Source organism: Stegostoma tigrinum, chromosome 5 (assembly GCF_030684315.1).
Source record: "Stegostoma tigrinum isolate sSteTig4 chromosome 5, sSteTig4.hap1, whole genome shotgun sequence".
Lineage (NCBI taxonomy): Eukaryota > Metazoa > Chordata > Chondrichthyes > Orectolobiformes > Stegostomatidae > Stegostoma > Stegostoma tigrinum.
Window position 1 is genome coordinate 38,515,081 of NC_081358.1, and position 27,943 is coordinate 38,543,023.

General features: G+C 41.6%; 1 protein-coding gene across 2 annotated transcripts; it reads right to left on the minus strand.

Moving 5' to 3' along the window:
• Positions 1-2,145: 2,145 nt before the first annotated feature.
• Positions 2,146-27,845, minus strand: has2 (hyaluronan synthase 2). Of its 2 annotated transcripts, none has more exons than XM_048528434.2 (4): positions 27,220-27,845; positions 14,179-14,805; positions 7,473-7,574; positions 2,146-5,023 (listed from the first exon to the last, which is right to left on the minus strand). In XM_048528434.2, the coding sequence occupies exons 2-4, from the start codon at positions 14,803-14,805 to the stop codon at positions 4,094-4,096; spliced, it is 1,659 nt and encodes a 552-aa protein (XP_048384391.1). In that variant the 5' UTR covers positions 27,220-27,845; the 3' UTR covers positions 2,146-4,093. The 2 variants fall into 2 exon arrangements, with proteins under 2 accessions (XP_048384391.1, XP_059501923.1); XM_059645940.1 differs by lacking the exon at positions 27,220-27,845 and adding an exon at positions 24,847-24,914.
• Between the last annotated feature and the right edge of the window lie 98 nt (positions 27,846-27,943).

Below are 27,943 nucleotides of genomic sequence, written 5' to 3' on the forward strand. Positions count from 1 at the left end.
TTCCCTTCCAATCACACACCATCCTGTTTTGGAAATAAATCACTTTCCCTTCATTGGCACTGGGTCAAAGTCCAGGAGCTCCCTACCACCAGCACTCCTACACCACACAACACTGCAGTGATTCAAGATGGCTCGCCACAACCTTCTCAATGGCAATCACAGCTAAGCTGTAAATGCTGGCCCAGAACCACTTACAATCTATCATTTCCCTTCATCCTTTTTGCCTCTGTGTTCTCCAATTCCATACATTCTACCTCCTTCTATCTGTCCTGCATCCTTCTCTTCCTGTCACCAACTTCAAGTACATCTCTCTCCACATTCTGATTCCTCTGACTCGCTGTCCCCAGTTCTCGGTCCGTCTCTGTCCATTCTCAGTTCAAAGCTCTGTCTGTTTCTGTCCCCATTGCTCTGTCACCATCTCCACTTTCTCTATTTATCCATTCTTAGTCCCAGCCACTCCCTCTCAATGTCCAGTAAACTGATGGTCTGAGTGACTTGGAACAAGAGCACATCACTGCTCAACATCAGTCCTTAATCCTTATCTTGAAGCCTGTTTTTTTTTGCATTGTCCTCTATGTTAATTTTTCTTCTCTTTATTCAGTCATGGGATGAGGGCATCACTGGCCAGGCAGCATATGTAAAAACACATTGCATTTCTTACTGAGAGTCTTAATGATCCAGATGTCTGTATTAATTTAAATAGTAGCTGGGTAACAAGCAAGGAATTTGAGGAATGGAGCTGACACATCTGTCTAGAGAAGAATTCAAGGTACCATGCATCACCAAGAAAAGGGGAAACTGCAAGGGACTGCCTGGGTACTGAGGTATCAAGAACATCTGGATATGTGCATTAGTCTCACTAATGTCATATTCTGAATAAAACTGCTTCCTCGCCTAGTTGCAACATGGTGAATTCCTTTCGAAGGGCTATTCAATTTGATCAATGGATGAAAGTGGAGCTAACACCAGAGACAGATCATTACACAGACAGAGAGTTCAATAATACTTTACTTCTTTCAGTTCAATTTATTCCCTCTCTCCAACTTCCTGCCTGTAATCCCAATTTTCAGCTCCAAAGAGCATTGACTCAGGTCTCACTACAGTTGCAGAAACATCCAGGTGACCATTTTTTGTGTGAGGATGACTGTGGCACACAAACCCAATATCAACACATGCATTGCAACTTTCTGACAGTCACCTGAATAGTGATCAGGAGAGGTGAACCAAACAAAACTAATGAGACTTTCAGCACAATTTCAATGGGAGATGATTGCACCAGAGCTAAGGGGTTGAGGAATAGATGGGTAAATCCTCTCATCACATGACCATACCACCATTCTCTGCCACCTTCCAAAGCCAGGAGAAGCTCAGTTGCTCTTAAAACACATGGTCCCCCTGCCCGTACCTCAGCAATGTTGTTTATAACCATTTACATCTCCTCTTGATCCATTGTTTGCTACTTTACTTGTTCCATTAATGACCTCATTTCCACCAGGCATTAAAATCCCTTTTTGCCATTCCTGCCCACCACCTCAACAGTGACCCTCCCTTTCGATTTTTCCCTCTTCCCTCCTTGATTCAGAACTTCTTTAAAAACTCTCAAATTTTGCAGCAGCTCTGACCATCCAGAAAACACAAACTGCCATCCCATTCATCAGTTTAAGTATGCACATCCTCCTGTAGCCACATTGCACAGTGGCAGCAGCGATGTATATACCGTCAAGACGCACAGCAGCAACTTGCCAAGACACCATCAACTGCACCTTTCAAATCTTTGCCACCTAGATGGACAAGGCCAGGAGACTCATGGAATGCTACTGGCTAGTACACCCTGCTAGCCATGTACAACGCATGTACCGCAGCAGTTCAAGAAAGCAGCTCATCATTACTTTCTCAAGGGACAAAGAAATGAGAGACAATGAAATTGCTGGGATGCCACTCATGTGTGACAGAATATGTTTTTAAAATTGAATAGTCATTGTTTCCTTCTCCACAGATGATGTCTAACCTGCTCTGTGCCTGTTCAAACTGGGGCTTTCTTAAGCTACACAGGCAGTGCACCAAGGTAAGAGACTATTCAAAGATCACTCACCTCTTATATTCTAATTGGGAAAGAATAAACAACTGTTGTGTTGTGTTATCAAAAATATTTATTCATGTAGGAATCATAACTTTATCTATTACAATCTGTATTTTGGAATATGTTGCAATATTGCTTAAATAAATACAGGCAGCTGGGTTAACATTCTACAGTGGATGATATAGGCTACGTAAGACTTTCAGATGTTTGCAAATTTAAGAGATTTAATGACTTGCATGTACACTTTTGGTTATTATTTGCAATATCATGTCAAAAATTATCTTCTAAAAAGAAACGTAATAATGCTGAATATATCAAGAAAGTTACCACTCATTCTATTTACTTCAGAAAATGAAGTCAATTCTACCCAGGAAATGTAAACAAAATTTCAACGTCTAGCAGACGCAATATAGTTACTCATAATCCCAGATATAAACCCATGGATTCCACCTCTTACTAGAGTGTCTTGTTCGCTTATGACAGTATGTTCACAAACTTTTTTACTTCTAGAGACAAGCATGAGAATCTCATGTTTCTTTAACAACAGCATTGCAATGTTGTCATCAGCATTTAATATTTTCAGTTGCTATTATGTGTGTTACACCCATAAATGTGCTGTAGAAATGTCAAGTCGTCACACAGAAGTTGAGGGGACTACAGCTGGCACCATGGCTATTGACTGTATTGTCTTGCCATATATCATAGAACATTTTTTTCTAAACTAACGCTTTCTTTCTCATAGTGGTATGGGATTATTCCACAACAATCCATATAAATCCATTCATATTTTTCAAGACGTTGGCAAAGAAGAATCACTTTGTCAAGATTGGTATTAGGTTGGCCCACAGGATTTTTGCTTTTGCATTTACACTTAACCTCAGCAGACAAGGGTATATTGAAACAGACTAAGGCTACAACATCTTTCCCATTATAAACTCACACTTGCAACAGTGTGAAGGAAAACAATTTTGATTCTTCCCCACATCCCCTTTTCTCATTCCTTGACACGTTGGGAGAGCTGAAACCCCCATGTAACACTCTGCAGTCTAGCCAAGATCCGATTAAACCCATCCCACTTGGAACAGTTAATGCCAAGTGGCAGTTAATAGTGGGATATTAATTTCAATTGCCTAGCTTGAAATCTATCACAGAACCTGGCACTGATCTCTCTCTAATAGCCCCATTAAGAGCAAAAAACCAAGAGACAGATCAGTCACAAAAATGTTCTCTAATTCCACTTTAGACCATATCCAAGGCCCATTATTCTCTTGTTGACACTGGACATTTCTTACTGCAGTACGTCAAAATTATCATTGGTATAAAACAGTTCACATTTTCATTCACATATTCACATAAGTCACTCAAGGAAAAGTTTAATAATGACAATAAATCTTTGGTTTGATTATTAAAATAGAAACAAACAATCATTAAGATAAGCAGAATTCAGTCTGCTGGTTCCTGTGAAAATACAAATATAGGTAAACTTACACAAAATACTACAGCGTCAGCCTATGTTCTGAAAAACATACATTAAAAAAAAGTCAACTTCCAGGCCTGAAAGCCAATAGTTGTGAAGGAGGAAGTAAAGTCAGGCCCCATTTACTTGCACACAGTCAATATGGCTTGGTTCAAAGAGACATCAGCTGAGGTTGAAGAAAGGGGTGGGCAGGAGGATTGTTTCAAGAGTTCAAATGTTAAGGTTCACCCTGCCATCCGCAAGCACTGCCGGTGAGGTATTCTGAGACACCATCAAGCATTTTGCCCAATGAAAGAAAAAAAAGTGCAGACATCAAAATGGTTACAATTGTTCCACACAGATTGGTTCCTTCAGCCTGAATTGTATGGTAGATCAAAGGTACTTTCGTTTCTTTGGCACAACCATATGAATTCTTATTGCATTTCTTTGAAGTGACAGCAGCAATGATTCATATCCTTTGGTGACATCCACCTGTTAATGCCACCAGATGCTCGAGACTTTGTGATGTGTCTTAATGGTACATGTGCATGTAAACATCATACGTTGAGAACCATGTCATACTGCTGCTCGCTTCTCCGCCGGCAGCATTTGGTGATAAGCACGACGTACAGAGTTAACAGCAAGACCCAGTAGCAGGCATACAGGATTGCCCCAATAATGAGAACCGTCTGCTCAGAATCAGAGAAGGGATCTCGGGTCTCGTTGTATATCGTATACATGACTCCTCCCAGGAGTATGCTGAACCACACCGAGACAGGGATCAGCCCAATGAAATTCACCACAATGGTCTTCCTTCCTGAAGTCCCCCAGCCCGCTTTGTTTATGGTGGCGATTGCAAACATCTTTGCTGGCAGTAAGCTGGACATGTACAGTACTGAGTAAAGAGACATGAAGATCATCACAATGTTGCCCCGAAGGCAGCTCGCAAAAGAAGACTTGATGAGACCCACGAGCTGGACAGTGAGGAGAAACAGAAGAATATTCCAAATCCTTCCCCGGTAAAAAAGTTGGATGACAGTGGCTATGAGGAAGAAAGGGAAGAATCCAGTGATTACTGCTTCGTACGTCATCCACAAATGATGCTTGTGGAACCACAGGGCGTTGTACAGCCATTCCCTGAAATAGGATTTACTCCAGCGGGTCTGCTGGTTTAACCACCTCAGGTATTGTGTCGGGGTTTCAGTCAGGCATTTCGATCTCGCTGTGTATTTTGTGGCATATCCTAGACTGAGGACACGGTTTGTCAAGTGCCTGTCATCCCCAAAGCTGCACTGCGAACCCAGGAACTTCTGGTTGTACCAGTCCTCCATAAATTCATGGAGTAAGTCATTTCTGTACATGCCTAAGGGACCACTAATGCACTGAACACAGCCAAAGTAGGACTGACAGGCTCTTTCAATGTTAAACGCCATCCAATACCTGACGCTACTAAGGAATGAAATCCAGGAGTCATATTTGTTGAGGATCTGTCAATTGATAAAGTGAAACAGAGGTTATTAGATCTAAAGTAATTTATTTGAAGAACAATGTTACAAAAAAAGGCACAAAAAGTAGGGGGAAATTATTTGCCCATGATTCTCCATTTGTTCTTTTTTGGGACAACAGATTGAATAACACCATCAGCCTTACACAAATAATCATGGTAGTCTTGGATGCCTCTGTAAATGACAATAGGTTTTGTTGTCAGCAGCTTTATAAAAGTCTATCAGGTGAACAACAGTGATGGCATCTACAAGAACCAAATTATCCACTTCTGCAGCTTTTGGCACATCTGGTTGGCAATATTTGTCGTAAACTTGTTTTCTCACAATTCGCCTTAGGACCAGCTGCTTACGAGTCACACAGCTTACAAAGAGCAATTCAATTTTATTCCCACTTTCACCCTGCTTTTTGTTCCCCATATCCCTGCAATTTTTCTTCCTTTTCAAATATTTATTCAATTCCCTTTTGAAACTTGCTTTTGGATCTACTTCCACTATCCTTCTGGGCACTGTATTCCAGATTACTACAGATTGTGCAAAAGAAGAAATCTGTGCAAAAGAAGAAATCTCCTCTCTGGCTCTTTTGCCAATTCTCTTGAATCTGTGTCTTCTGATTACTGTCCCTTTTACCATTAGAGACATTTTCTCTATTTGCTCTGCCACAACTATTCACAATTTTGAACGTCGCTGTTGAATCTCCCATAACCTTCTCTGTTTTAAGGAGAACAGTCCTAAATTCTCCAGTCACTTCACAGAACTGAAGTTCCTTGTTGCTTGTACAATTCAAGTAAATCTCTCTTTGCAATCTCTCCTAGGTCTTAACATCCTATTTACACCCTTCAGGAAAGGATAATGGTCAAATATAATTACAAATCTGCCAACTCATGAAAATTTAATTGAAATGTCCGTAGTCATGATATGCATGTTTTACTGGAGCAATTTGTTTAACAATTCTAATACTTTATCTAATTATTTCTTAGTTATGGCACAGGAATTGGACACATACTCCAGCTGAATTTGAATCAGTCATCGATAAAAAGGTTAATTGAGTTTACAAAGAGTTGAGTTTAGTAAGTTTCAGGACAAAGGAGAACCAATTTAGGGCGGCACGGTGGCTCAGTGGTTAGCACTGCAGCCTCACAGTGCCAGTGACCAGGGCTCGATTCCCGCCTCGGGTAACTATCTGTGCGGAGTTTGCACATTCTCCCTGTGTTTACGTGGGTTCCCACAGTCCAAAGATGTGCAGGCTGGGTGGATTGGCCATGCTAAATTGTCTGTAGTGTTCAGGGGTGTGTGGGTTGTAGGGGGATGGGTCTAGGTGGGATGCTATATGAGGCAGTGTGGACTTGTTGGGCTGAAGGGCCTGTTTCCGCACTGTAGGGAATCTAACCTAATCAATTTAATGCTGAGATGAAGAGGAATTTCTTCTCTCACTGAGTTGTGAAACTATGGAACTCCCTACCAGACAGCTGTGGGGGCGAAGTCCTAATATATGTTTAAGGCTGAGATAGATAGATTCTTAATCAGTAAGGGAAGCGACGGTAGCTGGGAAAATGCAAGAAAGTGCACATGAGGAATGTCAGATCAGCCACGATCGTATTAAATGATGCAGCAGGCTTGAGGGGTTAAATAGTTTCCTGTTGTCCCTATTTCTTATGGGCTTATTGTTTTATTATTTGTTGCAAATATCATAACTGTATCTAAATGTCTGACTGAGTAATGATAAATTGCAGCCTGAAATTTGGCTTCATCTTTTTACAGGATGATCCAATGCTGACCTATAGAAATGGCACCACAAAATGCAACAGTGCACTGCACTCTGTGTAAGCACTTAAAACAGGAGGTCTGCCACTTCCAGGAGCCATAATATGGTGAATTCAGGGCTAGGGGAGCAGACAGAGATTGGGAGTGAAATTGATCAGGAAGATCCCAGCACTCTTGTGCTTTGTGTCTCCATGCCCATTCAGCCTTGCCAATACGTGTCATGAGCTGAAATATTAACCTTGAATCTCTCCTCAGCTGTACCGATTTCTCACTTCTCACCACCTCCCCCATTCCCTTCTCAATCATCTTAATCCATTTAACATTCATTTTCTCACTTTAATAATTATTGTGGCTCTATACATAGCCAAATCAGCAACGGGAGCGACGCACAATTATTGCAATGAGCTAAATATGGAGATGTGGGTCGTAACAGCACACTTTCATTTGAATCAGTATTGAACTCATTTTAAACAGGTTAAATGTTGGATAAATGAAGTCCCTTCAGGGTCCAACATTCAATAACAATAAATTAGAGGCTCCATCTTTCCTATTCTTACATGTTTTCCTGCAATGACTTCTAAAATTCACCCACTTTCTTCTCTAACTTACAGACAATTTCACAATGAGCGTAACCCAGTTTTAGGAAATAGACAAAGTCAGTGCTCTATACCTGAACATCACCACCAACCCCTCCAACCATTGGATCTTCCTCCAGAATTTTAACCATCTCCACAGTTGCTGCAGGATCTAGCATTGTATCTGAGTCGCACACCTAAAGAAAGAGATGCAGGTATGTTATACACTTAAAGCAGACCCATAAAATGAATGCACCTTTTTACTCTGATCCAGATCAGTCTGCAGCTACAGAAACTAACTGGTCTCTCCGGGCACTTATGCTTCATACAAGCCTCCCTTCAGCTATCCAACAATTATCTGAAATAATGATTTATAATAACATAATCTGTGATTTGCAAGGGGGTGAGGCAGGGCATGAGTTTTTTCCCTATTGATGGATCCACTGATAACTAAGTTGTGATATTTTGTCCAAATGTTTAAATGCACGCAGGTCCATTTCACCTCAATCCTCCATTAGAGAAAAAGGGTTAAATAATAGTAAAAAAACATAAATCACAAGTGTTCATTTTTGCTCTGCCTCAAATATTTTTGCCTTGATCTTTATTTTTAACAATTTCTTTGATGAATTTTACCAAGATTTCTCCATGGTTAAACTACACTGTTACCCTATTTTCAACTCACATGAAAGCACCACAATCCATACAAATTTTACATGGGGCTCTTTTAGATCAGCAAGTTAAAATGCCTTAGGATTTACAGTATACTGTTCTGGAAAGAGCTGAGTAAACATCTAAAAGGTAAGACTGTAATATCTTGGAACTTGTCAATAAAAGGAACGCAAACCATTCCTGATCACTGAGATTTCCATGGTTAAATCTCATGGGTTAAAAAGAGCATCAGAAAGAATTTTTGCTTATGATTCCTGATGGAAATTGGAGTGCAAGTGGGTGCTGGGATGAGGGAAAAATCAGGAGTATCTTACGTGGTCTGCACTGTCAGGAAGGTTGCCAATGCCTTGGCTTCCATCTGAAGAAAATCCATTTAGGTGAGCACTATCTCAGTAGCTGTGTCATTACTCACTCCCTTCAGGAAATGATATGGGATAATCATAATATTGTACCTGGTAATTAAAGACCATTGAATTGTATTGTTTGAAATTGTGATGTGTAAGGTTTTCATGAACCACTTAATTCACAATAATTATTCTAATTGCTGCTTCTTAATGAGGGAAATCTAACTTTTTGGGATACCCCAGAAGCCTTTCCTTGCTTGTGCTAGGCTCCCTAACACTGACTTTCCTCATCCTGTGGGAATTTCAGTCTATCTTTAATAAATGTAACAGGTGCCCTATTTTAACAAAAATGCCTGGGTCGAAATCATTTGGGGGTAGGGCAGGGAAACTTTTTTATGCCTTTGTTATTGTTCTCTTGCCAATTGTGTAGCTGAAAATGTCCTACTGTGCCTCTCTGTGATGAGTCCTCACTGTGGCATGGTTCTACAAATTCCACCTACCATCTGGCGCCTTTTGTAATGACTATTATTCATGACTACTGGGAAGCAATTCAATCCATAGGAGCATCACTGATCCTCCGAATGCTCACTCTCAGCACAAGGGACGTTAACTGAAGGCTGGTCACCAGTGACAGCCCCAATTCATCTTTCTGCAACTGTTTTATACCTGTTCATTCTCAGCAAGTGGGTACTGTTGGCAAGGTGAGCACATTGCCCCTGAGAAGGTGGTGGTGAGCTGCCTTCTTGAATCACTGAAGTTGTTGTGGTCTGGAATTTGACTCAATGACAGTGAAGGAATGATGATACAGTTCCAAGTCAGGATGGTGAGTGAGCCACAGGGGAACTCGCAGCTGCTGCTCCCATATGTCTGTTGCCTTTGTCTATTTAGTGAGTAAAGGCTGTGGGGTTTGGAAAATGCTGTTGAAGGAGTCATGCTCAGCTACTGCAAAGCACCTTGTAAATGGCACATACCGTAAAGACTGTACAATGGTAGTGGGAACAGTAAATATTTGAGGTGGTAGACATTACAGTCTTAAATTGTAGATGTTTTACTTAGCTCTTTATAGAACAGTGTATTGTAAACCATAAGGCATTTTAACTCATCGATCCATCAGAGCTCCTTGCCAAATTCCTATAGATTGTGATACCTTCACGCGAATTTGAAAGTAGGGAAATAGTGTAGATCAAGTTGGCTGATAGATTCTTCAGTATTCACACTCCACTCTTTGAAACAAATGAAGATTATTCCATCGGACTCCTAACTTCTGCCTTGTAGCTGACGGATAAGATTTCGGGAGTTGGGGGTGAGTACTTTTTCTCTGAACCAACCTTTTCAGAGATGTTTATTACATACCTTAGGCGAGGTGGGACTCAAAACCAAGCCCCCTGAAGGTGAGTTACTCTCTGCAGAATGTTAATGGTATGCTAATTACATTGTTAAGATTTACAGATGAAGGGTATTGCTTTATTAAGTGCTTACAAGTGATAGAATTAAGGTTAGAGTTAGGGTTAGTAAGGGTTCTTGTGGTGCAGCGGTAGTGTCCCTACATCTGAGCCAGGAGACCTGGGTCCAAGTCCCACCTGCTCCAGAAGTGTGTAATAACAAATGAATAACAGGTTGATCAGAAAATATTTTGGAACACCTGCCAATGGCTTAACTCAGTTGGTATGTGGTTCAGATTTATTCCAATAGCACAGGGTTCAATCCCCAAACCCAACAAGATATTCTCAGGACTTTTCCCCAGACTTACCTGTAATAACAATCTTGGAGAACTTACAGCGAAAGATTTCTGGGTAACTAGCAGGAAGCAGACATATTTAATGCCGCATTCTGTGCCTTAGTCCATTATCAAGAAAGGTATTATGTGCCTTGCCTCGCTAAATGACTTGGAATTAAATTTGGCAGAGAATTCCTACCCCCGACTTACTCCTGGGGCTACAAAATTTATAAAGCTGGACCAGTTATATTTTGGATGAACTGTAACTCTCAGGATGTTGATGTTGGGGATTTCAGTTCTTGTTGAATGTAAATATAAGGTGTTTAAATACCCTTTGTTACACCAAATCATTGTCAGCACTTAGATGGCATGAATGGTTTGTTTCCTCATCGTCAACATCAAGGCACATTCTACCATTCTAGATTAGAGAACTAACTTAACAGAAACTAAGGATGAAATTTTGTGACATTCCTGGTCTCTGGAGTTATCTTCTCACCAAACAAATTCCTCAAGTGTTTGAAGGAAGTTTGTGGGTAAAATGCAATGAAATGTTCTGAAGAAGGGGTTCAGAGTGAGGAAACTGGGTTTAATTTGCTCATATTGAACACTGGAAATTGGCTCCATAGTGGTATTACAGGTTGAACATAAACAGGTTGAACAGGAAGGACATGCTGGCACTGGAGCGTGTCCAGCGGAGATTCACATGGATGATCCCTGGAATGGTAGGCCTAACATACAATGAATGGCTGAGGATCCTGGGATTGTATTCATTAGCGTTTAGAGGGTTGAGGGGAGATCTAATAGAAACTTACAAGATAATGCATTGGCTTAGGAAGGGTGGACGCTGGGAAGTTGCTTCCGTTAGGCGGGGAGACTAAGACCCGTGGGCACAGCCTTAGAATTAGAGGGGGTCAATTTAGAATGGAAATGAGGAGACATTTCTTCAGCCAGAGAGTGGTGGGCCTGTGGAAATCATTGTCACGGAGCACAGTGGAGGCAGGGACATTAAATGCCTTCAAGGCAGAGATTGATAAATTCTTAATCGCACAAGGAATTACAGGGAGAGTGCGGTTAAGTGGAGTTGAAATGCCCATCAGCCATGATTAAATGGCGGAGTGGACTCAATGGGCCAAATGGCCTTACTTCCACTCCTATGTCTTATGGCTTTATGGTCTTATGGAAATCATCGAAAAATCAGTGATTGTTAAAATTGAGCCTTCAATCTGACTATCTTGTACTGCAGCTGCTGACGAGGCCAACCTGGAATGCATTACATGCGAAGAATCATTTTTGCTACTTCAAACATCTTACACATGCCTCTGTAATTCAGAGTAAGTGAGTAAGAATGAGCTCACTTTACTTATGACAGTACGAGCAGAAACATTATATGAGGAAGTAGAAATTTTACTACCTGAATATCAAGGCAAAAAGGAAATGTTTTCAGATCATGTTGGAATTCTTCCAAGATCCAGATGCATTTTTGTTGAGGATCTGTATACCTTGTAAAAAGGAAACAGTCTAAAAAGTACTACCTGGGTCTTGGTTCAGGTATTATGTCCAATTCTGAGCGCTGCACTTTTAGAAGGATGTGAAGTCTTTAGGGTTCAGAAAAGGTTTGTAGGAGTTGTTCAAGGAAGAAGGGACTTTGGTTGCATGGATAAGTTACAGAAGCTGTGGCTATGCTCTTAATAAAAAAGAAGATTGAGATTTGACATGTGTTCAAAATTAGGAATGGTCTGGAAGGCAATTGGAAAAACTGTTCCCTTTCACAGATGATTTGGAAACCAAAAGACCTGTTTCAAGCGAATGGCAAAAGAACCATCAGTGACATGAAGGAAAGCATTTTGCAGTGAGTCGGTTAGGATCTGGAATTTGTAGTCTCAGTGCACTGGGGGGCCTATTCAATAATATATTGTGTCTTTCAAAAAAGAATGGGATGAACACCTGAAGGAAGTAAAAACTGTAAGGTTACCAGAGATGGGGCAAAAGACTGGAGAGGCTAAATTGCTGTTCCAGAGAACCAACAGGCTTGATGAGTCAAAAGACCTCCTCTGGTGCTGCAACCATTCCATGACCTACACTTATCTGCAATTCTCCAGGCAATTATATAGACCAGATAAAACAGAAGTCAAACGATGGAATGTATACATTGAAGGTCTTCTGACAGTTAGAAATGTGCCACCTTCACAATTTCTTTAATAACACTATGATCATGGCAAGGAAATTACGAACACATTTACCTTCTCAGAATTGTGTGTTATATGTACTGATCTGAGTGTCTGAGCAATCTCTTAGTAATTTTGAACAGAATAATGGACACTTGGGAATATTTGTAAGGCACTATATCTACCTGGGGGTTTTCACATGCTGTCGCTGCCTGGAAGAGGTAGCTGAATGGTTTACAATGTTTATCTGTGCTCTCATGATCAGCTTATTATTTTGAACTCATATCAGAGACTATTGTTTGTTAAAATGTCTGTGCTACCAGTTTTGTTCAGAATCAGTTCCATTTTTTTCTACCTTAATACTAATCCTAAATGTGTTGTGTATGGTGGCATCCTTACAAAGGGAGCCATTGCTGTGAAGCAGATTTCACAATCTTATTAAGAAATCATTTTGAGTTGCTTCCTTAAAGATCCAACAGTCCTCAATAGCATCAACGGTGAGAGAAAAAAACAGATTATACTCATCAGGAGTGACTGATCAGACAGAAGCTCCATTTTGTAGAAAATAATCTGAGGTTGTTAAAAGATTATACAAGTATTCAGTAAGGTGGAGGTAGTGAAGATATTTCCACTTGTGTGCAAGCTCAAATGTACAGCTCATACCTATACATAGATCGGTAACAAGTACAATAGGAAACTCAGCAGGCAAGTATATTGGTAAAAATGTTGAACTCACTCCAACTTAATGCTAATAACACTAAAGAGAAAACCAGACCAACCCATGGGGGACAAAGAAATAGAAGGGTATGCTGATACAGGGAGATGAAGAGTGGTGGGGAAGAGGCTCATGTGGAGCAAAAATCCTGGTATAGACCGGTTTGGCCAAATGACCATTTTCTGCTCTAGCAACTCTGCGATATGAAGTTCATTTTTGTGAGAACTGGATCACATTGTTTCGATTATTTACAGGCTTCAAGGTCAGGTACAATTCAAAAACGAAACCATTTCAACTGGCCTTTTTGTCACGGTACAAAACCTTGTGAATGTTGCTGGCTCTGTGGGTAAATATGCTGCTTATGCAGGCATTGGAAGCCAAAGATCCCAGCATCTATCCTTCATATGCAAGGGATTTCAATTCAAGATTTACGAAGGGCCTGGGGATTAGTGGAGGTGAAAAATGAGCGCTGTTTGCACTCCTAGGTATCCTTATCCAACAACTTCAATTGCACAAGCATGTTAAGCAACGACCAGGTGCTGATGTTGCCTATTAATCAGTATTCTGCACACACACTGTGTTGAGACCCATAGTGTACAATGACCACATGCTTCAGGATATAGGAGGGAAACTGAAGTGAGCGAATTTCATTCCTTTCATTGAGAAGTTACACTGTGAGAGAGACAGATTACAGCCTGTGCAATGCTGTCTGAAACTGGTTTCAGTCTCAGTTTAAGATTTCCAATCAGTGGCTATGATTATAGAGTCTACTTGGCAATGGGCCACGTCTTGGATGTTTGGCACGGAATGTGCCAGGATTCTTTGTGAGACAAGTGCTGGAATTCTTCCTGAAACCTTTCCATGGGGCTTACATGACATGACTGGCCTAATTTAAAGCACCTCCATTCCTGTAATTTATTTCCAACACAGTACAGGGCAGCCCAGTTCACTGTGCTGGGTGTATAAGATCTAACTTTGCTTTGTAATCAGCAGAATTTCATTAAGTGCGTAATTCATTTAAATGTGTGTACATGAGGGAGGGTTTTCCTTTAAACATTTACTAAGTGGATATAAGACATTTTATTAGAACCTATACAAAGCATATATATAGGACTCCTTTTCTGTCTCTACTATTAAAGTTGATGCCTGGACTCACTACCTTGGGACAGTTTGAAAGTTCGAGAGCCTTACTTGCACATAATCCACAGTGCGTCCCAGTGCCTTGAATGCAGTGTACATCACTTCTCGCTTGCCTCCCCACTTCTGCATTACACATACGCTCTTGTTAGACCTGATCAGCCTTGTGAGATATTGCATGCTCTCCCCATGGGACTCGTCACTTTCACCTGGGCCCTTCTCGTGGAAGTTGCTCTTCCATACAAAGCTGGCTGATCGCTCCCTCCCCATGACCTCACCAAAAATGTCCATCATGTACAGATCGTCTTCACTGTTCCCATCTATTACCATGATGACATTCATCCCTGGGTAGGTCAGCCTTTTGACAGACAGCAAACACTTCCTTAGGTAATCTGGATCCTCTTGGTAGGCAGCAATGCACAGAGCTACCGATTTGTTTAATTTGATGGGGGTTTCCAGGGATCGCTTCATTTTCCGGTGCTCCAAGAATGCAAAGAGGCTTTGAATCAGGAGATGCAGAGCTAGGATTGCTCCATAGAGTCCAAAGGAAAAGTAATAATTGTCTGTGGCTATGAACTGATATCCTACAATGTAAGCAGCTGCTATTCCCAGCAAAAGAGCAAGACCAAATAGAGTTGTCCCCACGATCCGCAGGATGGAGGTCAAGTTTTTACAACGCATCTGCAAGATCACAAGTCACAGGGAAGAAAAGAAAATATTAAAGTTTAGATTTTTGTAAATTAATTGTCATTGATTAAGCACTTTCTCATATTTAATACGAAAGCCAGATGCTAACATTTTATAATGTGACCATTGGCAAAACAACTGTCGGATTAGGTTCAGCATTCCTCTGAATGAATAGACCTTTGTTGCAATCCATTTGCAGTAGGTCTCTAAATAAAATTTGTAAGCAATCGCTTCAGACACATTATGACATATCTCAGTGCAAGGTGGAACTTGAACCCAGATGTAAGGACACTGCCACTGCACTGTAAGGCTCTCTTTCAAAGGTCTCCCTATATTGCCCCCTGGCCTGTCAGCTTATTGTTACTCCAAACAAAAATTGTTAATTGCTTAATTCCATACTGGAATTACTACTGTTATTAAAGTGTTAAATTACATGAGTAGGTTGCATAGACTAGGCTTGCATTTTGTTAAATTATAAAATTAAGGGATGATCGAACTGAGTTATGTTTTAAGCTGATTAAAGGAGTTAATAGGATAAGCAGTGAGAAACTATTTCATCTTTGGGGTGGATGTCTTAAAATTAGAATCATGTTGTTCTGCTAGGAGCACAGGAACTGGAGTAGGCCATTCAGCCCCTCAAGTCTGTTCTACCATTCAATCAGATCATGGCTGATGTGTGGCTTAACTCCACATACTTGCCTTTGGCCCATAGCCCTTAATGATTTTGCCTGAAAAAAATTTACCTACCAAAGGTTTAAAATGAACAATTAATTCAGCCATTTGAAGAAGAGAGTTCCAAACCTATACCATCCTATATATATGAAAATGCTTCCTAACATCTCTCCTGAACAGTCTGACCCTAATTCTCAGGCAATGTCACCAAATTCTAGAATCTCTAATCAGTGGAACTGTTTTGTCTTTATCTACCCTGTCTTTTCCTGTTCATATCTTGAAGATGTGATATCATGATACACTTCTTCATGCAAAAAGTGGTGGGAATCTGGATCTCACTCTTCTCCTCATCCTCCTCTCTCTCTCTCTCTCTCTCTCTCTCTCTGTGTCTCTTTTCCCCCTCACCACTCTACCAAAAGCTTCTGAGGCTGGGAGTTATAAAATATAAACTAACTATATTTTAGTTAGATGAGGATCTATTAAGGGCTAAAAGTTAAATGGAGCCATTTTACAGATCAGCCATGATTTATTTAAATGGTGGGAGAGACTCGGACGGGCCGAATGGTCCATTCCTCTTCCTACATTTACACTTCAGCAAAAATGATAGCTGGAGCTGTGAATAACCAAGAATTTCAGGGTACATCATGGTTTACCAACGTGAGCATTTACCAGCAGAAGGGACGGAAGATTATCATGATGAACTATTCATGAACGATTAAATGAGACAGGAAGACCAAAGTGCTATTTTTGCTCCACGTGTGTCAATGAACTGCAGAGTGAAGAGGAGGGACTGTTAGTACAGTAACAGCAGTCTGAATTGATTCCATGTCTGGCTGGGTATATTTATTGCTTGTTGGCCAGTACTTTATCCACTCATGTTTGTTTTTCCATTTGTCTCTGTTTATGTTACCTTCGAAGGGACAGTACTCTTTCTGTTGATTCACACACATTGGGTTTTCAAAATGTTTCAGAGCTAAAATAGTAGATGTCTTGCAGTCATGTAATACACTTCAGGGTGTATGTTTTCATGACAGTGGTGACTGTTGTATTCCAATTTCAGCTGTCAGGGCTATCCTTTCAGGTCACCTTTTAGCCATCTCTTCAACTGAACTTCTGGTCACCTGTGCGAAAGTCTTCTAATGTCAAATTTAGTTAAATAATGATTCTGTGAAGGGGCTTGGAGCATTTTTATTATGTGAAAGGCATTGTATAAATTCAAGCTGTGGGTTCATGCAGCAAGCATAAGTAAAGTTGTAATAAGCAATGTATTCTTTTACTTATGTTTACAAAGAAATACCTATAGCTCTTACAGCTAAAGGGATCAGGGAATATGGAGGGAGGGTAGGATTAGGGTGTTGAACTTGATGATCAGCCACGATCATAATGAATGCAGGAGCATGCCCAACGTGTCGAATGGCCGGCTCCTGCTCCTGCCTCCTGATGAATGAATGCATTCACACAGTGGACTTAATGTTGGAAGCCAGTTAGTTCTTGCCTTGCATTAATCCATTAGGGTAAAATATGACAAGGTCCATCCTACAGTTATAAAGCAACGTTAGCATTGTAAAACGGGTACTTCACGGGACTGATTATCAAACACAATTTCATTGTGAGCCACGATGGGAAACTGTAGGACAGGATCCAAAATCTTTGTCAAGGAGGTAAGTTTTAAGCTGCAATATAAAGGAGGATAAAGAGGGAGAGGGATGGAGAGAATTAAGGAGAAAATTTGAGGGCTAAGGGCCCAAGCACTTGCAAGCACAGGCACCAATGTTGGAGGGGTGTAAACTGAGGAGTGCAGCAGAGCGTAGCGATCATGAAGGGTTGTGGGGTTGGATTAGTGTTAGGGAGACACTAGGCTGGTTTGACAACCTGAAAGAGGATTTTAAAACTGTCAGAGTGAGCAATAGCACTGGGCAATATCACTGAGCAATAGCACTGGGCAATATCACTGGGCAACATCACTGGGCAATATCACTGAGCAATAGCACTGGGCAATATCACTGGGCAATAGCAATAGCAAGTACAATTGGTGTTAGGTGAACAAACTTGTTGTTAGTTAGGAAACAGGCAGCAGTACATACACAATGGTGGATACTGCATAATCCCTCAGTCTACTTTTTTTATTCATTCACAGGATGTAGGCTATGCTGGCTGAGCCAGTATCTACTACCCATCCTTTGAAGAAAATTGTTTGGGGAACAGGATTTTCCTTGCTTCCTCATAAACATTTACCTTTCTCTAATTGGAACAGGCAATTCAGCACCTTGAATTTGTTCCTCCCTCTGGTAAAATCAGATTGCTTTGTACTCAACTCTTTCCACCCATCTTGGGTTCACATTTCTTAAAAAGGAATAAGCGTTGGCTTCTGTCTTTGTCTCGGAGTTTGGATGTTGCAGTCAGGTAGAAACCAGGCACTGTAAACAATGGGAGGCGACTGTGTGGATCTAATGCAAATTGCAGCCACCCATTCTCAAGATTGAGCCCCTGCACCATTTTTCTCCAAACATTAAATAAAGCTAGCCCCCACTGTACATTTACAAGTCAACCTTTAGCAAAACAACTTGCATTTTTATAGTGCCATTCGTGATTTCAGAATGTGACAAGCGCATTACTGTAAAGAAGTACTTTTGATATTATTGCTGTAACATAGGAAATCTAGTAACTAGATTGTGAACAACATTCTTCAAAAAGCAGTGCGATAATGGCCAATCAGCCCTTCTTGAGGGTTGGCTATGGGATAAATCCAGATCCCAAGACACCATGGAGTAGTTCCCATCCTATTTCTTCAAAATAGTGCTATGGGATCTTTTTAAATTTACCAAGTGATCAGACTAAGCCACAGCTTATGCTCATGATTAGTAAAGTGGTGCTGATTCTATACTGTACACATGATGCAACTGTGTTACAAAATAACGAAACCCCATTTGGGCTGTAATGAATATTCCTGCACATTGCTATGCTAATTCAAATCACCTTGGATCATTTTTGTTAGTAAATCAATATCTGGATATTTTGGCCTTTTAATAATTTTGTTTGAAACTTTACTAATCCTGCATTCTTAAGTTTTATAAATATTATGAGGGTGCTTGTTTTTTTTAAAATGAAATGACTGATTTTCTGCAATTCATAACTGGGCCAACTAAGAATGGTTTATGTTTCACTGAACTCCCCCAACATCCCCAGCAAATGAGAGCATCTCGCCCCACCATCAATGGGAGCATCTTACCCCATCAATGGGGACATCTCAACTCACCATCAAATGGATTCTGAAATTAATAATTATTCAACAGAGGCTACGCTTAGGCAAACATTTAATTTTCCACTCTTCTTTTGCCCACTCGAATTATTTATTCATGTGTTGCTGTGGGAATGGCTTGCACTGAAATGTCATCAACCCCATCTGGTGGCCGGGCCTCTGTCCCAAATTGCTGCCCCTCTCACTTTATTTGTCGATGAGAAAGAAAATCACCTCATGGTTGTGAACATGGGAGTGTGTTACTCCCAACTGTGAGTCCCTTGTCTCCCTGACCTCTTGTTAGTGAGAGAATATTAATCATGTTGAGTGTTGATTCTTTATATACAGGAACAGCTTTTCTCCATTACCCAATGCAGCTTGGACTGAATTTGTATTTATCAATAATCTTATATGCAGGTGAAGAAAGACAGAGGGTGAGATATGTTGAAATACAAGAGAAATTGTGTGCGGAGGAACTAAAAGCTGCAAAACTCATTGAACAAATGTTTTTATTTAATGAGCTCTGGATTAGACCTCTTCAGTGTTCTGTCATTTTTTCAAGATGCTCCTTTAACATTGCCTCTTTTACGAAGTATTTCATCACTAGCCTATCTCTTTGTGTGGCTCTGTCACACTCTTGACAAAAACAGACTTGCTTTCATTTAACACTATTCTTGGCCCCGGATGTCACAAAATGCTTTACAGCCAGTGTAGTACTTATCTTTTGAAGTGTTACGCTGTTACTCTCGAACTTCTATAGTAGCAAATTTACACACAGCATGCTCCCATCACAGAAATGTGATTAATGACAAAACACTTTCTCCTCTCTGTGATGCTGATTGAGGGATTAATATAAGCATTAGGCAGGATATGGAACAGAATTCCTATTCCCTTCTCTAAAATAGCACCAGAAATATTTACTCCCACACAAGGCAATAGTGGAGTATCAGAGATAACACGGTGTGAAGCTGGATGAACACAGCAGGCCAAGCAGCATCAGAGGAGCAGGAAAGCTTGACGTTTCGGGTCGGGACCCTTCTTCAGAAAGGGGGGAAGGGAAGGGGATTCTGAAATAAACAGGGAGAGAGGGGGAGGTGGATAGAAGATGGATAAAGGAGAAGATAGGGTGAGAGGAGACAGACATGTCAAAGAGGCGGGGTTAGAGTCGGTGAAGGTGAATGTAGGTGGGGAGTTAGGGAGGGGATAGGTTAGTCCAGGGAGGACGGACAGGTCCGGGGGGACACGGGATGAGGTTAGTGGGTAGGGGATGGGGATGGGGCTTGAGGTGGGAGGAATGGTTAGGGAGGCGGGGACTAGCTGGGCTGGTTTTAGCATGTGGCCGGGGGAGGGGAGGTTTTGAAGCTTGTGAAGTCCACATTGATACCCTTGGGCTGCAGGGTTCCCAAGCGAAATATGAGATGCTGTTTCCGCATCTTTCGGGTGGCGTCATTGTGGCAATGCAGGAGACCCAGGATGGACATGTCATCTGAGGAGTCGGGGGGAGGGGGAGTTGAAATGGTTCGCAACTGGGGGGTGTAGTTGTGTGTTGTGAACTGAGCGTAGGTGTTCTGCAAAATGGTCCCCAAGCCTCCGTTTGGTTTTCCCGATGTAGAGGAGGCCACAACGGGAACAGCAGATGCAGTATCGCACATTAACAGATGTGAACATCTATTTGATGTGAAAAGCCTTCTTAAGGCCTGGATGGGGGTGAGGGGGGAAGGTGTAGGGGCAGGTGTAGCACTTGCTTCGATTGCGGGGAAAAGTTCCAGGGATGGTGGGGCTGGAGGGGAGTGTGGAGCGGACAAAGGAGTCATGGAGAGAGTGGTCCCTCCGGAAAGCACATAAGGGTGGGGAGAGAAAAATGTCTTTGGTGGTGGGGTCAGATTGCAGATGACGAAAATGTTGGAGGATGATGCATTGGATTTGGAGGTTGGTGGGGTGGTATGTAAGGACGAGGGGGATTCTGTTTTGGTTATTATTGCGGATAGCGGGTGTGAGGGATGAGTTGCGGGAAATGCGGGAGACACGGTCGAGGGCATTTTCAATCACTGTGGAGGGGAAGTTGTGGTTTTTGACAAAGGAGGACATCTGGGACGTTGGGGAGTGGAATGCCTCATCTCGGGGGCAGAGGCGAATGAATTAGGAATAGGGGATGGCCTTTTTACAGGAAGATGGGTGAGAGGAGGAATATTCTAGGTAGTTGTGGGAGTCTGTAGGCTTAAAATAGATATCGGTTTCCAGGTGGATGCCAGAGATGGAGACAGAGAGGCCCAGGAAGGAGAGAGAAGTGTCAGAGATGGAGCATCAGCATTGATTTTGTTTTTCCACTTAAGAGTGAGACTTGAATCTAGAACCTGCAGAGTCAGGAGGAGGAAATTCTACTAACTGAGCCTCAGCTCACGTGCTTCAGAATAGCTTCAGTGTTAAAGTTTCAATATGAATACATATCATTGTTATTATCAAACTAGTAATATACACAACTGGGTTCTTGCTTTCTTGAGAAATCCCGTCAAGAGCATCCAGAAATGATGGAGATGTTTTAATAGGTACTGTAGGGTTAATGGGGGAGGCAGCTTTTTCTTTCCTTAAAGGAAATGAAGGAAATGGAAACAGACAGTAGGTTGACGTGCTGCCAATAACTGGTGATATCAGCAAGTGAAGTTCAGAACCTCTCCACTCAATTGTTTAATACAGCAGCTCCCGCACTTATACATTACTTGTGTAAATGACCCTTGAGTGGAGTTATTCCAGAGCTTCTTTAACTTTTCAGCTCCCCTCTCATTATTTAATGATTCAATAAGACCAAAACAATATCAGATTTTACAGAAACCCAACTACTCCATATTATTCTTCATGCTGCACAAGTCTCCTCTCAGCTGTATTCATCTCACCGTGTTAGCCTTTCCTTCAACTTTATTTCTCACCCCCTGTATTTATCCAGCTTGCCCGTTAAATACTGCTCACTTCAACCACTCCCTATGGTACTGAATTTCTCATTCTCATCATTCTCCTCATACATTACTCCAGAATTCCCACTGGACCTGTTAGTGACTATCACATATTTATAGTCCTTAATTTTGGACTCTACTAAATAACTGACAAATATCATTTAATAGAAGAGATGCAAGCTCCTTAAGAATTAAGATGAATAGCCAGGTCCATGCAGACCAGGTTGGGCCTTTAACATCAATGCTGACTGACTTAATTGACCTTGAGCCAAGTAAATGATACTCTGGATCCTCAAGAGGGAGCCCATTTGTTTCCCCAGTTTGATCCCTATGAAGTTGCCCTCCCCTCCAACCTTATATTCATTAGAGGTTAACATGTTACACAAAGACTGGCTGGGGTTTTCCATGGTTGAATGCTGTACTATTTACTATCTAAATTCATGAAATATGTGGAACTGAAAAGGATCTAAGAACATGTGAAATAGTAGCTGCTGTAGGCTAGTCAGCCCTTCAAACCTGTTCCTCCACTGAGTAAGATCATGGCTCACCTTCTTCCGACTGTCTTTTCTCAACCTATCTCTGTAATCTCTGAAGTATCGTTGTGTTCAAACTCATCAATCTTGAATATATTTAACAACAGAAAATCCACAACTTGCTGAGATTGATAATTCCATTGACTTACAACTCAAGAGTGAAAAAATTTCATGTCAACTTAATCCTAACTTGTCAACCCTTTGTCCAGGGATTATGCTCCCTTAGTTCTGTCATGTTCATGCCCGCTGCATCTGCCTGTCAAATCCACACATCCAGGTGAGGCTTCTTTCACTCATTTGTGGGAATGGCCAACATTCACTGCCCATCCCTAGTTTCTATTAAGATAATGTGGTGAGCTGCCTTCTAATACCACTGTAGCCCGTATGGTATAGGTACACCCACAGTGCTGTTAGCGATGGAGTTTCAGGATTTTTACCAAGCAACAGTGATGTAATGACGAATAATTTCTAAGTCAGGATGGGTGTGGCTTGGAGAGGATTTTGATGGTGGTAGTGTTCTCATGCACCTGCTACCATTGTCCTTCTAGACAGTAACACTTGTGGGTTTGGGAGGTACTGTCTAAGGAGCTGTGGCGAACTACTGCAGTGCTTCTTGTAGATGTACACACTGCTGCAACTGAGCATCAGTGGTGGAGGCAGTGAATGTGGATGTGGTGCCAATCAAGAGGGTTATTTTGTCCTGGGAGATGTCAAGCTTTTTGTATGGTGAGCAATGGGGAGTATTCCATCACATTCCTGACCTGTGTCTTGTGGCGCACAGCTCAGCAACCATATTCTCCCAGAATAAAATGTTTTGGAAACGAAAAAAATTAAATTGGACATAAACTCTTATTTAGAACCAATGTGTACAATTATGATGCACTTTTTCAATTATTTGCATAGTTTGACATGAACCTGTCTGTAGCTTAAGTCAATGAGGTACAAACTCTTAAAGGCAACAAGAACATTGTTGCATGTCATTTCATTTTCTTCCTCGAGTACTAGCTATAGACTGTGTTCAATCAGTTGCGATTTTGGTACTGTTTGATCTTTCAGTTTATACTCCACCAAACTCTATCCAAAGCTTGTTGAACTAGTGCACAAAAATGTTATTCAGGTGATGAATGTAGAACCTAGAGTTTATGATGTCACACAGGTCAAACTGAAAATAAATTTGTCAAGGTTAAATACAGATTCATCATTTAAAGGGACACTCTCTCCATGAAATAGGCTTGCTAAAAAGGTAGCACTCTTGTTCACTGCTATCGAGCTCAACAGGCAATGAAGCAAAGTTACGCAACAAATTGCATTTTTATAGCATTTTTTACATCACAGTAAAACATTCCAATGTGATTTACTGGAGTATTGTCAAACAATTTAATACAAAGCCAGATTAAGAGATGCTAGGAGATCTTTTTTTTCTTTTTTTTTGAGAAGTATGACTTAAAGGAGAGGAATATGGGGGAGATGGAGAAGGTTAGGGAGGGAATTCCAAAGCTTAGAACCCAGGCATTTAAATACATAGCCTCCAATGGTACATCAGATGAAGGCCAGACTCGGATGTGTGCAGAGATCGGGGAGGGTCGTAGGTCTGGAGGAGATTGCAGTGAAAGGGAGAAATGAGCTCGCTGAATGACATGAAAACATGGCTGAGAATCTTAAATTTGAGGCATTGGCCATCCAGGAACCAATGTAAGTCAGGAATCACGGGTGTGGTACTTGGTGTATTTAGGACGTAGACAGTAGGATTTTGGAAGATTTAGTTTGTTGTTATTTGGTATGGGAAATGGCTGTGGTTTTCCTTCTGCTTGCAATCCAAGATTTAAAAAGTTAATTTGATTTAAGCATACAGTATAAAATTAATCTCTAGTAGAGATATATATACAGTATATATCATGGAGACAGTCTTGCAGATTTGGACTCTGTTTCTGACTATTGGTAGCTGTGGTTAGCACTTTTGCTTCAATGTCAGTGGGCGATGGCCTGTAGTCCTGCTCCTGTCATTTGGAACTGGCATTGCAATGGAATGGGGTATTGGTGAAGGTGTCCTCTCATCGACTCACACGGTATGGAAACAAACTCTTTGGTCTATCCAGTCGTTGCCAACCGTAAGTCCAAACTAAAAGATCTCTTAGCACTATTTTGAAGTTACGGGGAATTACACCTGGTGATGTGGCTCATCACCAAAAAGTGATTATCTGATCATTAGCACATTGCAGTTTATGGGAGCTTGCAATGTGAACCCTGGGTGCCTAACTTCTGATGTTGGAACATTGATTGACTATCTTATCTTTTCTCCTGAATCTCATTCAGTGTGTTTGGCCATGGACTTTCACTGGACTGTTCTGGACTCATGGGCAAAGTACGTGCTGTGGTTTGTCACTGCCTTCTGTGGGATGGCTGACCAGGAAACTCTCCCACTTTTACTGCCTGCCTTCATGTCTATTGAAAAGCTTTACAGGCTGATTGTTGACCATGTTACCAACAATACCTCCTAGACTGCAACTCGAACCTGAAGCTTCTGGTCCAGAGATAGTGACATTACCCAGTGTACCACAAGACCTCCCAAAACATTGATCATACATCTGAAAAAAATGTAAAGTGCTTCAGGACGTGAATGCTGCTATCTAAATGTTGGGCTTACCGAGAGTGCTTTACTGAATTTTAGGCCATTGTATCTTGGTTGAACTGAATCATGGCCTTCTGATGCCGAAAGTGTTACTAATTTCTTAAAGAGTGGAGTAGGGATGGCTATAGTTAAACAGGAGTATGATTGTCCCCAAATAATGAAGGCAGATGACCTCTGACGTGCTGCTTTATTTCATGCGGTTACTGTAGGTTATCGCTCCAGTCCCGACTAAAGCCAAGGGAAAGTCGTTTTTTTTATTAACATTCAAATCATGTTCCACAGCTAATCACGTCCATCTGGGCCCAGCAATCCTGACTTCACTGAGTCCCACCCTGCAGATGCTCGGTGAAGGGTTACATCTGGAATTGGTTTACTGAACTAACCGAGCAACTGCATCTAACAATCAGGACACTATACCTTCTCGCTAAAACAATCCCGTATAATTTCATCTCCAGATAAGCTAGCAGTTGATTTCTTTCAGCGAACTGAAGATTGGTCCCTGTTGTGAGGGAGAATGCTAGAGAGGTTCCGTGTCAACATTTAATATAGGGTTAGCTCCACGGTTGATGGAAGCTAGGATAAAGAAAGTGGGTGGGATCTGGGGAAGCCCCGTGGTGTTGGAGAGCTGGGGGAGAAACAGTGGCTGGTCTCTCTGAATAGGCGCTTGTATTTGAAATAATTCTACATTGGCATGTTGTTTAACCTGACCATATCACAATGATGATTTTAAACATATATATGATTGAACCAGAATATTTTGTCCATTGCAGTCATGGCGATGAAAGGATTAATTCAGATTTTTTTTGGCTGGAAATGTTATAGGACACGGGCTTCTCCACATCGCCCGCGCCTTACGGATCTCGGGTCATTGTTAATAACATCATCCTGTGGTTTCTCTGCCTTTTTTCATGTTAGGTAGCCAGGAGGGTATTGAAAGCTTCCCCAATATCAGCGGCTTAGAGAGACTGCAAACACCACCCAAAAGCAAAGTCTGATGGCCAGAGAATTCTAAAACGCTGACGAAAAAGGAAAGACGCGTCTCCAACTTTTTTGGGATGTACACAATTGCATCAATGTTTCACTGAACTGGCCTCCACATCTACACATCCCTCTCTCGCTTTTCGCGAAACAGGGCTTTCTTTGTAACGCCTTTAAAACCAGCAACAAAAAAATCATTTGACAGGGGCCGAGATGGTTTGTCAAAGCACAAGGCGGGTTTGGTAAATGACTTGACTGTCCGAAAGCAAATCACAAGTTAAACCATTCACAGTTCACCAGCACCTGACCAGAAAGCGATGCCAGCTTTGGCTTACCACTCATCCCAATATTTAAATGCCATTTCAAGTGGACTATCTGTGAAAGTTCTTCTCTTAAGTACACAAATTTGACATGGACGATGGAAAGTGCGTTCTCTTCCAGCTTGTTGCATCTTGCAAAGTGTTTAGGGTCAGTATCGAGGAGTTGTACTGATGTTCCATTTCTCCAGGGGGTGCCACCTCTCGAGCGAGGCGCGTCACTCCCGGGGAGCTCCCGCATCCCCAGGGGAATCCCTCCCCAGCCAATCGGAGCGCCGCGCGTGACGTCAGCCGGCATTGTGACGTAGAGGAGGGGGTGTTTCCCCTTGCCGCCGCCACGAGGTTGCAGTCTCCGAGAGTTTGGGAATTGTAATGTAGTCATTCATTCCCCTCAACCCAGTGCAGTACAGGAGCAGGGGACTCTCATATAAACCAGGGCCAACACATGCACACCCCGAGCCCTCAACTTGTCTTGTCCCGCGAAACTAAAGCATTCAAACGTAGTATGCAATTTATAATTACACCGTTCTCCCTTCCCAAACAAACATTAGGCTTCAACTTAGTATTGGTTATTCGCTTTGCCAATTGTAGCATGTAAAGGTTGGGTCTGAAATGAGTCGTTCATTCAACGCAATCTCTCCCAGGAACTGAGACGAGATTTCTTTCGACGGGAAAGCATTGAGGGTGCAGTGCCGCGTGCGCTACCTGCGTAACTTGATCCTCAACCCCAAAATTTACCGCACACTTCCCGGAAAAATTGCCTGCACCAGCTTCTGGTTCTTGGCTTGCATTGTGACCTTCGGAGTACATTGTGCGTTGAGAGAGGGCAGCTTTGTGAAGATCGGTCCCAGCAGTCAAACTAGCAGAGAACCATTTTCATCCACTGTTCACAAGTTAGCGCTAATCTTCACTGAAATAAAGGTTTCGCCGTTCAAAACGCCCGTACTCACTTGTATGAATTGTCGTACCTGGCACCGATTTCTTTCCAATTCGTCATTTGGAATAATATTTCAGTGACCCACCAATATAGCATTCTGTTTTCGCAATGAAACGCCATCTGGTTTAACGTGGTATTAAAAAGGTTTCGACCTACCTTTGATACTGCGACGTTGGAGTTGCCTTGCTCCTGTAGTATTTTAAGCTCACTTGGCCCCGTGTGTGTGGTCTACAGTCTGTTCTGTCTCAATGTTCAAGTCTTCAGGATAAAGTCAGTGCTTCATCGTCTGTGCAAGGAGTACTTGCAGAGAATTACAGCCGATCGGAGTTTATGCAGAAATAAAGCAGCCAGCTCCAGATTTTAAAAAAAACTGCAAAAATCTATTTTAAGGAAAAACTCTTGAGGTCAAATCTTCAGTTTGAATATCAGCTTTTGTTTCAAAAAATACAAAATTTCCCCTATCCTTATTGCAGTAGAAGGCATCACTCCCGAACACCTACCTTGCCTCGAATAAATAATTAAATATTGTTTTTCAAAAAACAAATTCACTTGCACAAATTCGTATTTTTAAACAAAAAGTCACAATTTTAGCTCCTGCACGTACTGGAGTAAAACCAGCTGTGATGTGGAAAGTAACTGCTAGTTCCCTTACGCTAACCGGTGTGCAATTCCTCACGCACGCCAAATCTTTCCTTTTTTTTGGTGGGGGGTTCGACTCTACTTCTGCGCTGGGAATTTTTTTCTAACTCAAGTGCAGCCCAGAGGAAGTTTCGCGGACTTTTATAACAAGGCTAACTGTTTTTTCTGTTAATGAATAGAGGGGGTTATAGGGGAGGAGGGGAAGTTTAAACCCGCCCACTGAGCTCAGATAGGCGAACTC

What these genes read in the sequence shown, in the direction of transcription:
- has2 (XM_048528434.2), bottom strand. Translation starts at nt 14,805, where the DNA reads ATGCGTTGTAAAAACTTGACCTCCATCCTGCGGATCGTGGGGACAACT. An exon ending in GCACTGTGGATTATGTGCAA is followed by an intron (nt 7,575 to 14,178) that starts GTAAGGCTCTCG and finishes CTCTTTCTTTAG; the next exon opens with GTGTGCGACTCAGATACAAT. An exon ending in GGGTTGGTGGTGATGTTCAG is followed by an intron (nt 5,024 to 7,472) that starts GTATAGAGCACT and finishes ATCAATTGACAG; the next exon opens with ATCCTCAACAAATATGACTC.